The sequence below is a fragment of the Harpia harpyja genome, chromosome 21, assembly GCF_026419915.1.
Source record: "Harpia harpyja isolate bHarHar1 chromosome 21, bHarHar1 primary haplotype, whole genome shotgun sequence".
NCBI classification, from domain to species: Eukaryota; Metazoa; Chordata; class Aves; order Accipitriformes; family Accipitridae; genus Harpia; species Harpia harpyja.
Genome location: NC_068960.1, coordinates 9,706,607 through 9,719,568, shown reverse-complemented (window position 1 = coordinate 9,719,568; position 12,962 = coordinate 9,706,607). Strand labels below are relative to the sequence as shown.

The window sequence follows — 12,962 nt, the reverse complement described above, 5'->3', positions numbered from 1 at the left end:
ATTAGCAATACTTGCATGAAATCAGCTGCCATCATGAAATGCAATGAGTTTGCTCAGTGTTGATATATCTGTTATGTTTGAATAAACTGTCCAGTATACTTTTGGTATACTATTCAGGGGTGTCCATCTGAATTCCTGTATCTGCAAGTAATCGCTAACCTCTGGTCTACTCTGATACATGAGCTGCTTAGTTTATTTGAATCTTGAAATACAGTAATGCCTGCATTTTTTTCATAGCCTAATCATTCCTGCTACATAGTGCAAGGTTTCTGAAGTCTTTTTAGGAAACACTTTGTATGCACAGTCCACCTTTTACTGCTCCTGATACAGCTAAAAGAGATGCATAATGATAGAGCAGTTACGACTAATAATCTAGTAATAGTAATTGCAATTATGTAGTAAGGAAGAGCTTAGCATGCTCCTTTTTGTCCACAAAGATGATCATATGAAATAAACAGTGAAAATTTTCTTGGAGTAAAAAATAACTGTTAAAAAACTGACCTGTTTAAAATAAGAAAACTTATTGGAATGGAAGGCATTTAATCTTCTGTATTCCACCTGCTGACACTATAGTAATACTTTCACAATTAGGATAATGAAAACAGATTTTTAAAAAACATAAATTGTGGAATAGGAAACCTGTAGTATTGATATGAATGATGTCTAAAGCCACAGCATAGTAAAATGTGGGAATAAACACTTGCATGAAACCAAAGAACCAGATCTTTACACAGCAAGGTGATGCATTTCTCTTTAGCTCCATGGTTTGAAAGGAAATTATATGCAAAGAAAAGTGATAGATGAGTGGCTTGGGTCTGTGCAAGGTATCCCTGTTTTGTGATGAAGTCAGCTAGAATTGCAGATGCTCAGGGATCCCAAAAAGTGAGACCCCTGGGTTTGTTTGAAGAGGGGAACCTTAAGCTGTTGAGATTGATTTGTTTGTGTGTGTGTGTGTTTTTAAGCCTGATCTGTTACTAACTTCTTACTTGCTTCTGCATCTTTCTCTTTAGTAATATGCCAGATTTTTATTTTTTGATATTTTTATCTGTGTTATTGAAAACAGTCCTGTACGGGTTAGTTTCCTTTGCAGTTCCAGCTTAACTACATAGGCCTTATGTTTGTGCATCACCTTGTATTATTTATCAATATTTTATCTATATCTATCTATATATTCACATTTTCCTTTGGGGTCCTTGCTTTATTCTGTCCACAGAATAGATACACATGATTTTAAGCAATTTCTGAACTTTGACCGACTTTTTAAATGTACTTTGCTGTAGGCTCTCTGAATACAATGAATATAGGCTGTTGCAGTACAGGCACTGGGGTAGACATTGATTTCCTCACTGCTTACAGATACTTGGAGCTTATGTTAGGAGAACCATGTTTAAGCACAGCTGTAACTACCTCAGGGTAGTAGTTAGTGGATGTGACTGTAAGAGTAAGCAAGGAAATAATCAGTCAAAAGCATGTGATTCAGTACTGTATGTTGACTTGCTGTGTGTGACTAGGTGTACTCCTTCAGACAATGCATTTTTGTCTTACAGTTGAAGGAGGTGATAGATGCAGATAAAATCTTTCTCTTTCTGTTAATACAGGTTGGGATGGAAGTGGCACCACAACTCAAAGAAAGCCTTAACAAAAATTTCTTTGACTTTCTTCTAACATTTAAACAAGTAAGCAAATAGAGGTTTTATTCGCAAAATCGCATAAATACACTGCTTAACCAACTACCGCATACTATTAAAAAATCTTTGAAGTTCTTAAATCTAGATTTAGGGATGTTCCTGTACCTAGGTACAGTATGGGAAATTTTACATACATTCTGATAAGTTGAAACTGCTCTATGCAGCGTGTTTCCGTACTTTAATAATATACGCTACGAGCTTGATATTTTTTTCCCCAGCATGCAAGGAATGCTTCAAAATATCTGTGTGTCATTGTGATCTTGTCTGTTGTCATTTCTATTCATACAGAAACTTTGTCCAGTTTATCATAGCTCCTATTAAATACCTTTTCACAGCAACATGTTTTTGTCTTTTATTTCAACAGGTTCATGGGGATACAGTTCAGAATCAGCTGGTAGTACAATGTGTGGAAATTCCTTTGTATTTGACTCTATATTCTCCTGCTATAGACTGGATTTTACAGTGTATTGCATACCATGCTCCTGAAGTAAGTAAGCATGGTAATTCTTGATACTAAAGGAAGTGTTGGGGTGAAGAGTTAATTTTGCCTATTAAAAAACCCCCTCAGTCAGTACTTACATGAGTGTGAAAGCGAGTATAAAGAGCCTAGATACAACTGTCTGTTTCCCTCTGCTGTACAGGAAGAATGTTCATTTCCACAAAGCTCAAGTTAGATCACTTTAAATTCATAGGCAGTATTCCTATTTGTTTCTTGCTGTCCTTTAGCTAGTTTAATCTTTATTTCCTGACTTCATTAGTTTCTTCTGTCATACAGATATAAAAATGATTTGAGTAAACTGCAGCTTTGTAATTGCTTAACATAGTCAACAGGCTATTTTAATCTCAGTCAGTCTGTTTTGCATGCTGTGGCAGAGTTGGTAATCTTCACCTCTTCTGCCAGAGATAATTGACCTGGCTGGCAAATAGTAATTACTTTGAGAAATGGCATGGCTGAAGGATTGCAAATTTGACTTCCATAAAACGGTGGTTTTGATTAAAATGCCACTGTACCTATTTCAGTAGGTGGTTTTTATGTTGTACTACACCATTGTTTTCTTGTGTTGTCAATACAGGATAAGACAGGATTATTGGAATGTATTGGGTAGGTAATTAAAACAGCTTTTAGTAGACTTCACTACAGTAATTAAAGCTGAATTTATTTGCAGAGTCTCTACTCGCTAATTTGAATAAGTAATTCTTCCAGGTTCTGCTTACTGAGATGATGGAGAGATGCAGAAAATTGGGGAACAAGTAAGTATGGCACGATGTAGAAGACAGGAATCTGTAATGAGTACCTGTAAGTCCCTGTAATAAAATTCTCTCTCCCTTTTGAAAACACTTTTTTGATGCATAGTATAGCTTTTGTTCTCCCAGTAGCTTACTAAATCATGATTATGAACATCTATTTTCCAGAGATTAATTCTAAAATATGGTAAATTACTTGTAGAGCAAAAGTTAATTAATTAACTTGGTTGCTGTATTTTGGCTCCTAAGCCGAAGTTAAGGACATGTAATGGGTTCTCCATCAGCCATGTCTCCGATTCCTGGTTGTGCTTCATTTTTCTCTGTTTTCCTCCCCTTCCTTCCCCTTAGCCTCCACTGGCTGCAGTCAGCCCATACACACATTTTGCAAGGGAAGTTGTAAAGCAACTGACACCTTTGGAAGATGGTAATATTTAGGCGACTGCTTTTTTCAGCATTAGAATTAGTATCCCAAATGTCTCCTAGAAGTCTGTGTGCAGACTAATCACCCTCAGTGAGTAGTTCAGGAAGATGGTCTGAAAGTTTTGGATGTACTTTGAGCTGTGTGAATGCAATTTGGCCTGCTGATGAGCTAATCTCAGTTCATTTTATTGGGTAGGTAGGCTGAGTTCTGTGAAAGTTTTCAGCTACCTATTTTTTTTCTGATGTGCTTTGCACAGTCCATTCTGCAGTGGCTGAAGAACTAAAATATGTTAATCACTTAAATGAGGAATGCCAGCATTAGCATTCTGTGACTGAGCTAAGGAGTGCGGGGAAAGTGTGATTTTAAAAATGTGATGTGAAGATGCTATTGTATCAGAGTGTATAATATGGGTAAAAACAATCCACATAATCTGCTGTATTGATTATTTTGTATAGCGTTGATTTGTTTTGTGGAACTTATTTTTAAATCACCTTTTAGCATTTCTCATTGTAAAAATGGGCTAGGTGCCTCCTCTTTGTGCCTGTCTGTTCTTTGAAGGAAGGACAAAATGTTGAGTATAATGAGGGGTTTTTTTTAAAGAAATATTTCTGGGACACGTCCTTTTTATTGGGAAGTTGAATAATCCAGTTTAAATGATCTATAAAGCATGGCTGTTTTCTTTTACAGTGGAGTTCTGTGTTTTTATGTCTTCTCATGACTGTCAAAATATTACAAAGCAAGAGGCATCAGTATATAAATCTTTAAATAATCTCAGTATGTTCCATGAACTATGTTGCAACCATCTAAGTGAAAAGTGGCAGCCTGCTTCTCTGTATTGCAAGTGAACTGGAAGTACTTGTCTAATGATAAAATGCAAATTCCAGTCAAACTGCAATGGGACCACTAATGCTCAGTCAGAAACACAGAGGACGCTGGGCTATTTTAAGCACTCCATAGAATTTCCCTCAAGGTAAACTGCCCTGTATTCAAACTGTCTGTTTCAGACTAGTGAAGGACACAGTGTTTTATGAGGCAGCGTCTGTGCTAACTCATGGCTGAGTTTGCCCGAAGGAATTGCCTTTTGAATGATACTAGATTTTGCTGCTTAGGTTTGCATAATAGTATCAGTAAACTGAGTTTTACAGTAATGCAGTGAGTTCACTCTTCCATTGGTAACTTTGACTTGATAGTAATACACATATGGGTCTGAGTGATTAATCATAAATGTCTAAATATGTCAATGCCAGTTATCATATGGTAATGACTGGATTTATTTTAATCCTGACAATGCAGCTGCTAGGAATCTGAGTTTTATAATGCATATATATTTTAATTCAGTGAGAAAAACTTCAATAGAGATTTGTCCTGCCAAAGTATACTTCTGAACTGTAGTTAAAAAGAGAGAGTAAGTTTCTAAACATGTCAGCTACTCCTGGTTTACTTTGTCTTTCTAGTAAACTTATGGTAAAATGATGGCTTCAGAAAAACCTGTGTGGAACAAGTATTGTAGAGGCTGCGTTACCTTTTACTTATCTGATGGCTTCATGTTTTCTTGTTTTGCTTATGCACTATTAATCCTCATGAATCCAAGCTCGATTTTGAGGGGTTTTTCTTCCTTATCCCCTTTTTTTAAAATTTAGAATAGATGCTGGGCAGTTCTTAGTCTAAGAAGTTCAGATTAATGTAAACGAAAGGACAACAGAATTCTAGTCGATGTTGAGCTGTATTGATATATGTTATGTTCATTGTAGTGCTTTGCTGTTGAATTCAGTAATGTCAGCATTCAGAGCAGAATTTATTGCTGCCAGATCTATGGACTTCATTGGCATGATTAAAGAGTGTGATGAATCTGGATTCCCTAAGGTAACTTTTCGTATGTAATTTGTAACAATTCCTGTTCCTTGTCTGACAGAGTTCTTTATACTCTTAGTTGCCTACATAACTTGCACATCACTTAAATAAAGGGTGCTATGATCCAAAAAATATTTCTGCACAGTGTACTTGCTAGAGCAGTGTTGGATGGACATGCACCTTCTGCTTTTAATTTAAAATTTCTCATTAACTTTCAGCATCTCCTCTTTCGCTCCTTGGGATTAAACTTGGCATTGGCTGATCCTCCTGAAAATGATCGCCTTCAAATATTAAACGAAGCCTGGAAGGTTATAACGAAGCTGAAGAACCCACAGGTGAGTTATTGTGCATTCTGTTTCAACTACTGATCTGTGTTTAGGGCAAAATTGTAGCCAGTTGTTCAGTAAGCATATGCTTAGCGTGACACGGTTTACCTTTTCTAGATACACACAGTTGCCAAAAAATATGATGCCTGGTATTATCTTTATATAATCCCTGCTTTTCTGAGTTCTACTTAAGCATAACTTAATTCTGTATAACGTAATTCTACATAAGCAACTTTTGAGGTTTGTCATTAGTGCTAGAACTTTAGGTCTGCATGAATCATACCTCCAGGATTTAATTCTTTCAAGTGTATTTTTTTGCAAGTGTATTTCTTGTAACCTTCTGTAAATATTGGTAATCATAAGACATGTATTTCTAGGATTATATCAACTGTGCTGAAGTGTGGGTGGAGTATACATGCAGACATTTTACGGTATGTGAAAATTACTTTGTTTCCTTTGAAGGTTTTCTGATACTAAGTGGCTATATTAGCAGTTTGGTATTAAAAATGGAAAAGCTATGGCTATTCAATATAAGTGTGTAGGACTTCAGTAGTGAATTAAAAAAAAATGTATTTCCCTTCATGAGAGATGAATAGGGACAAAAGATGCAGCTTTGAAGGAGTCTTCACCATTCCCCAGCACTGCATATTTCTTACCCTTTTATTTTAATGGCAGATGGACCAGTTTAAGTAAAGGATTTACTGGAACTATGGCTGAAGTTCCTGGCTTAACTAGAGCTCTGTAGAAAGCTGATGCCTTGGCAAATGGAAATAAATTATCCAACTGGTTTTCAGTGACTTGATTTATGTGCTGATTTCATTATTGTATTTTGTAACCTCATTTTTCGCTACACAGAATCGAGAGATCAATACGGTTTTGGCTGATGTTATCAAACACATGACTCCTGATAGAGCATTTGAAGATGCTTACCCACAGGTAAATAATTTATTTTGCCAAATCTGTAAAAATCTGATGTGCGTTTTCTTAGATGAAGTTAATTCTTAAACATTACTGATGTCTGTTACCACAAAATAATTATTTTTAAACACTGGCTATAATTTGGGAAGCCTTTTGGAACAGTGTAATGCTGTGATTTGTTCCTCCTTTTTTTCCTGCACATCAATATTTCAGTTCAGAGAAATGCTAAACCAGAATGATTTATGTATTTAGAAGTAGTAATAGTTAACTCCTACATCAACAGTGGTGTTCTGCTGAAGAAAATTAGCAATCATGGCAGGCTGTTTAAACAGAAGTAAACTATAAAATAATCCATCTCTCTACTTGGCATTGTTAAGGCTTCAGCGAATTACTGTGTCCAGTTCTTGAGACTGCATGCCAGGTGAGATATGGATTAGTTGAAGAGGTTCTAAAAGAAGGTTTTTGTGGTTACTTGGAGGATAGATAAAGTGCCTGCAAAAGAAGACTTAACAAACTGGTGTGGGGTTTTTTGTTTGTTTATTTGTTTCTTCTTAGAAATAGAGAGCAGGAGGATATGCAGACTATAAATTGGAAAAATCTGCCTAGCTGTAAATGTAAAGAACAAATAAAGCCTGGGCAGGCTGGTCAGCCTCTATTTATATGAGTTCTGAAGAGCATGTTGGAAAAACATCTGTTAGGAACAGCATAGCTGTAGTTGATCCTGCTTTAGGGAAAGAAATTACACTGATGAATGCTTGAAGTGTCTTCCAACCCAGTTTTCTATGAATAACTAGAGAAGAATAATCTCTGGTGTGGATAGTCGTAATTTAACTTGTATTACAATAATTTTCCTCTTTTTTTCTTTTCTTTTCCCTTTAGCTGCAGTCAATTATTCAAAAAGTTATTACCTATATCTATGACTTCTCTCTGCTTTTTTCAGTGGTAAGTGATACTCTGTTTAATAAATTTTTAAGAAGAACTATTTTGCACTGTTTCTGCAAGAGAATTTACCTGACTTAGATATTTAGATTGTTTGCAAGCTCACATAGTGAGAGGACTTTTTATCAAGTAGATAGTAAGTGCAGAAACGTTTTGGAAGCTCTCTGCTGCTTACTACTTAAATATTCATTATTCTAATTCCAATTTTCTGTACTTTTTTCCTTAGGCTGTTACATTCTCTAAGTTTGTTTGTTACTATGGCATAAGTGACAATCAATGGAAGATAAAATACCATTTATTTGTGTGTGCGTTCGTGTAGTTGCTGATATCTGTTTCTATGTTATTATATATACTTAACATGCTCTATCATAGGGCTTAAGTTTGGCGTTGAAACAAAGTGAAACTTAGAGAGGTCAGAGACTATATAAGGTAGAGAATGAGGAACAAAGACGGCAGGTATCAAAGTACTGAAACCAGTTGAAGAGTAAAATTCAAGACTGACCCTGTGGATTTGTAGTCAAGTCTTGTTCGCAAATTGTTTAGATAATTCTGAAAAACTTACCTGTGCTATATTCTTGAGATGATACTGAAACTAAGTATTTCAGTATCTTAACAACCTTAAACCCTTATCTTTGAAGAAAATTTTAATGTCTTGGACCTTCATAAGTTGCCCTGGATAAATGTAAAATGGTTGCTGGTGTGTGGCCTGTTTTCATTATTTTTAATATCCTACCTTTTGTTCCCATAGATGTCTGAATTTGTCATGATCTTAAGCTATTTCAAGTGTATGATAGCTTTTAAAAAATTTGCAACATTTCATTCAAACAGTTCTGTGTTTTGTGTTTTATTCTGGATCTGTGCAATCAATAAACTGATACGCCTTTCAGCCATCTGTGCTTTTCCATTTGTTCCACTCCTTCATCCTTCAAGATGAATTGCTGTCTTCAAAAAAGATTTAAATAATTTTAACTAAACCAGCTATGATTATAAAACTTATCCAAAATTTTCATTGTTTTAGTGTGTTGTTTGTAAAACACCTAATTTTACTTGTTTATGTATTTGTACTTTCAGGAGAAATTCTTGCCATTTCTGGATATGTTCCAGAAGGAAAGTGTGAGAGTGGAGGTTTGCAAGTGCATTATGGAATCTTTTATTAAGTAAGCAGAGAATATTGAGATTAAATGCACTCTGGAGGGTCTGGGGAATGTACTGAAAGATTGCTAGAGAAGATGAGTCTGTATATAGGCCACTTAGCTTGTGAAGGTGTTCCAGGCTAGGCTATGGGAAGAAAAATGAAAATGTGTAAATTTTGTCAAAGCAAGCTGAAATTGACGTAATCATATTGATGCTGACTTGCTGTGGATTAACAGAATAGTTCTTCTCTGAGCTTTTTTAAATTTATGTTGCCTTAGTTGGTTTATGAAATTTATTTCATATTCCAGCTGATGTGACAGCACAGAACTGTGACCTTGGTATAATGGAGGAAGAGAGACAGACTCTTGTTACAAGCTCCATTATGTAGAAAAATGGGTATTTCCACAGTTGAAAATGAACTTAGAAGATGAGGCTTCATCTTTAAATATTGTAAAAGTCAAACAGTCCTTTTCTTTTCAAATAATTAACAGGTTCCTTGAAACTTCTTTTTTTTTTTTTTTTTCTCCTTTTTCACTTTCCCTTCAGGTATTTATATACACTGCTTAGCTCCCGCAAGCCTTCTCTTCTCTAGGCTAAACAGTCCCGGCTCTCTTGGCCTTTGCTCCTATGAGAGATGCTGCAGCCCCTTAATCATCCTAGTGGTGCTCCACTGCACGTGTGCCTCTGTACCTAAACGTGACATTTATCTTTCCTGTCTGTCCATCAGTAACTGAAAAAAACTATATTACTTCTTGGTAGATCTAGGATTGCTTTGTTTTGATCTTAGATTGCCTCAATGTATCACGTGTCTAGCTTATTGTGTCTCTTAAGGAGTCAGATTCTGTGGTTTGGCAGTAAAGCTCCCTGTATTAAGATAATATTTCTTGACTGGCATTTGTTGGAACTGTATGTCTATTAACCATGTGATTTTTGGAGTTCTGTTGGTTAAAAAATGAATTTAAAGCTTCTGTAGTGTCATACAATGCTGATGATTGGAATTATGCATTAAATTGGTGTTATTCTATTCATTGTTTTTCATTTTGACAAAGCAGGATTTTTCATTGCTTTTTCTAAAACATTTTATAGGCATCAGCAGGAATCTACAAAAGATCCTGTTATACTTAATGCTCTTCTGCATATCTGCAAGACAATGCATGATTCTGTGAAGTAAGATTTACTTTACTCATTCTAATAACTATCGTTTATGCAAAGTTTGGCTGCTTGGTATACAGTTTTATGTTTCTGAGGCTGTTTGTTTCATGGTGGATTAAGACACGAATCCAATTAGTGGTGAGGGAAGAGCTGTGCAGTGAAGTGGCAGCACGTACCATTTGCTCTTTAATTACTGCTTTATTTTGAATAGTGAAGCAGAATTTTAAAAGGAAACTAGCAATGGTTTTGTAGAGTTTTCTAGTGAAGCAAAGACACTAAACAATCCAATCTTTTAAGAATGTTTTTGAGAGTGAAACCAATGTAATCTTTGAGTTACAGTGAATCATAAACTATTTTTGAGATATAAGTGAATATGTAGCTATTAAAGCACAGATTGCCATACTCAATTATACTTTTTTTTGGGTCACTTTTTTCAGCCATTACAAAGGGATGTGAAATCTTTAAAAGGACACCTGGAAGATCTCTAGGAACTTGAGTAGGGGAAGCTAGAGCAGAGGACAAGCTCTTGAACCATCTGTGTCTTTCCCCTAAATCATCCTCTTCTTTTGTCCCCTTGACTTTGCTGAGGTTGTTCCGGAGCCTGTATGCCCTGTTGCACCCTCACTGTTTGAGTAGTGGTTGTGCAATGTGGAAAATAGTTGTGGTTTGTAGGTAACTAGCAAAAAATCACACAGAAATCTGTGTCGGATTGCAAATAGAGCCAGAATCATATTGGTGCAAATTTTAGATCTTAAGAGCAAAAAATTTTTTTTTTCTTCTGTTTTGGGTTGAGTAGAATTGTAAGGGCACCATTTCTTTTGGCACTCTGAGCCAAGAGCCTTTTAGTATGGCAGACACTGTAAAGGAACTTGAAACTTTCTCAGCCTTGATATGCCATGAATGCAAGATTCACTGCCAATAAAGTAGTCAGATTTGGCATGTAATTCCAATTTATACCAGCTAGAGTGCTTTATTTTGGGTTAAAGCACCTTATTTGGCTGTATGTTGCACTAAAAGCTGCTTCAACCTTTAAATAGAACAATATATTGAAGCTAAACCAGCTTATTTTAAAAAATTAAGCATTTTATGGCAATCCATATTTGGTGCTTCCTCTGACGTTTTGCCAAAACAATTCGATAGTTTACTGGGTTCCTTAAAATCCCTTAAACCATCGTTAGCTTGGTTCTGTTGTGTCATCTCTTATCGGCCAGTCATCATAAATTCTAACTGCCTTAAAGTAACTTCTGTATCTATTTTTACATCCTGGTTCAGGAAACTCCCAACCCATTGTGTAGGGCTCGCTGACCCACCATAACAGCTGTTGGAGGATAACAGCCTTCAGACTGGTAGGGGTCTGGTTCAGAATTGAACTGGAAACCTATAACTGACCTGGAGATCTCATTACAAGTCTTCTGAGCCTTTCAGAGCCCATCAGTTGACTCTTTTGATTGGCAATGCACTAATGAGCTAATCATGCTGAGATTTTCTTTCCTCCGTTACTGAATTTGTATAATAAAACTATTGTTCTCTTCCCATCTGGTGTCTGAGCTAGTAAATTGGTAACTGATATACTAAAGGTCAAAGCTGGAGCCAAGTACATAATAGTAAAAGGATTAAATTGTATTAGTTAATTGTAATTTAACTTTTTGTCTATCCATTTTCACTGAAGCAGGTTTGACTTATTGGATTTTCATATGATGTAAATTTGTTTCAAATCAGATTTGGACTCTTGCTATAGAACATGTATCTGTGATAATCTTGAAAAGAAACTCTTTTTACATACCAGTTTAGGTTGGTTCTTACTAAAACATCAAAAAGGCAGCACCATAACAGTGATGTTAATTATTTTTTCAATTATGTGGCAGGGTTAGTTAAACACCACCCCCCCCCCAAACCCCAAAACAACAAAAAACAAAAAACCCCCAACAAACCAAAAAACCAAACAAAACAATAAACTAATGCTGTTTCTAAAATAAATACATTAACTATTACATATAATATCTAAAGTGTATTTTAAAAGCTTTTCCCCTTAAATAGGCTAACTTTCTTCTAAGAATAGATTTACTAATTTCTTTAGGTTTTTATAATCAGTTCCTACTCAAGTTCTCATGTTGTAACATAAGACTGAAGGTGTTTGCTTGCTGCAGTAAAGAACATAAGCTTAGCTTCTTTTTCCTGATGCCAAAATCCAAGTTTCTGTAAAATCTAAAGACACTCTTAGGAATTTTTACCTTTTTTTTTTTTTTTTTTTTTTTAAATTTGGAATATAGTTTGGTGCATGGTTGACTTGGTGATGTTCATATTAAAATTTGTGTTATTGCTTTATAACTGAAATTATGAGCTTAGTGGTCTTAGTATGCAATAAATACTTTATGTGGACATAACTCTATATAATTAGTATGTATCATTTGAACCTTTACAGATAAATAAGTAATATTCTAAAATTTACCATGTAAATTTTCTCTTACAGTGCACTAACACTTGAGGATGAGAAAAGAATGTTAGCAGCTTTGATAAATGGATTTATAAAAATGGTGAGTGACAATTGTGTGCAACTGTTGGGGTGTACCTTATAGCTTGGATTTTCATGACATCCCCATGAGAAACAGGTGTTTATGTAGCTGAATCAGAGACTGTGTCTGACTTGCTTAAGACCGTTGAAAACCCCAACTGGTGTATTTTAGTGAAATAAGTATGCATGGGTTGAAGGCAATATCATACATTGTTGAAGCTGACATGGTGCAGTCTTGAGAGTTTAAAGTACACATGTTGTTTATTTAATCATATTTTCTGCTAGTTTTTTAAATCTCATGTAAAACATGATAAGTATTTAAAAGTTAAACAGCAATTAAAGTCTTGCCTATTATAGCATCAGAGAGATCAGTGATTTATGTGAATGAAGTTCCGTTACCCAGCTCTAAATGAAACCAATACCAGCTTTAAAAAACACAAAATAAATATAACTTGTATGTTATTCTTATCTCTTTTTATTTTAATTTACAAATAAGATAATTTGTATCATCAAAATAGTAGTCCCACAAAAACTCCAGTTGTTTCGCCTTGAAATTAATTTTTAACCCTTCCCTCCCTCTTATCCCAATAAAATCTTTTGTTCTTGTCTGTTGTGTTTGAGATGTCAGGTTGTTTTAGGAAGATGTTATCAAGCCTTTTTTTATTCTCTAACCAGGTACTCTTAATGCTTGGCTTTTCTTTCACATGGTCAGAGCTGACAGGCTTTGTCTCTACTTGTCCTCTTTGTCCTTTGTTACAATTCTATGAATTTCTCTC

General features: G+C 35.3%; 1 protein-coding gene across 3 annotated transcripts in view; it reads left to right on the top strand.

The window, feature by feature from the left end:
* Nucleotides 1-12,962, top strand: part of VPS35L (VPS35 endosomal protein sorting factor like) — a 60,035-nt gene that overhangs the window by 19,075 nt on the left and 27,998 nt on the right. For all 3 annotated transcript variants that reach the window (XM_052772400.1, XM_052772401.1, XM_052772402.1), the window contains 11 exons: nt 1,599-1,676; nt 2,053-2,175; nt 2,893-2,939; nt 5,106-5,217; nt 5,424-5,540; nt 5,909-5,962; nt 6,387-6,467; nt 7,329-7,391; nt 8,460-8,545; nt 9,609-9,689; nt 12,145-12,208. In XM_052772400.1, coding sequence (XP_052628360.1) covers nt 1,599-1,676; nt 2,053-2,175; nt 2,893-2,939; nt 5,106-5,217; nt 5,424-5,540; nt 5,909-5,962; nt 6,387-6,467; nt 7,329-7,391; nt 8,460-8,545; nt 9,609-9,689; nt 12,145-12,208 — 906 coding nt within the window. The remainder of the gene's footprint in view (nt 1-1,598; nt 1,677-2,052; nt 2,176-2,892; nt 2,940-5,105; nt 5,218-5,423; nt 5,541-5,908; nt 5,963-6,386; nt 6,468-7,328; nt 7,392-8,459; nt 8,546-9,608; nt 9,690-12,144; nt 12,209-12,962) is intronic.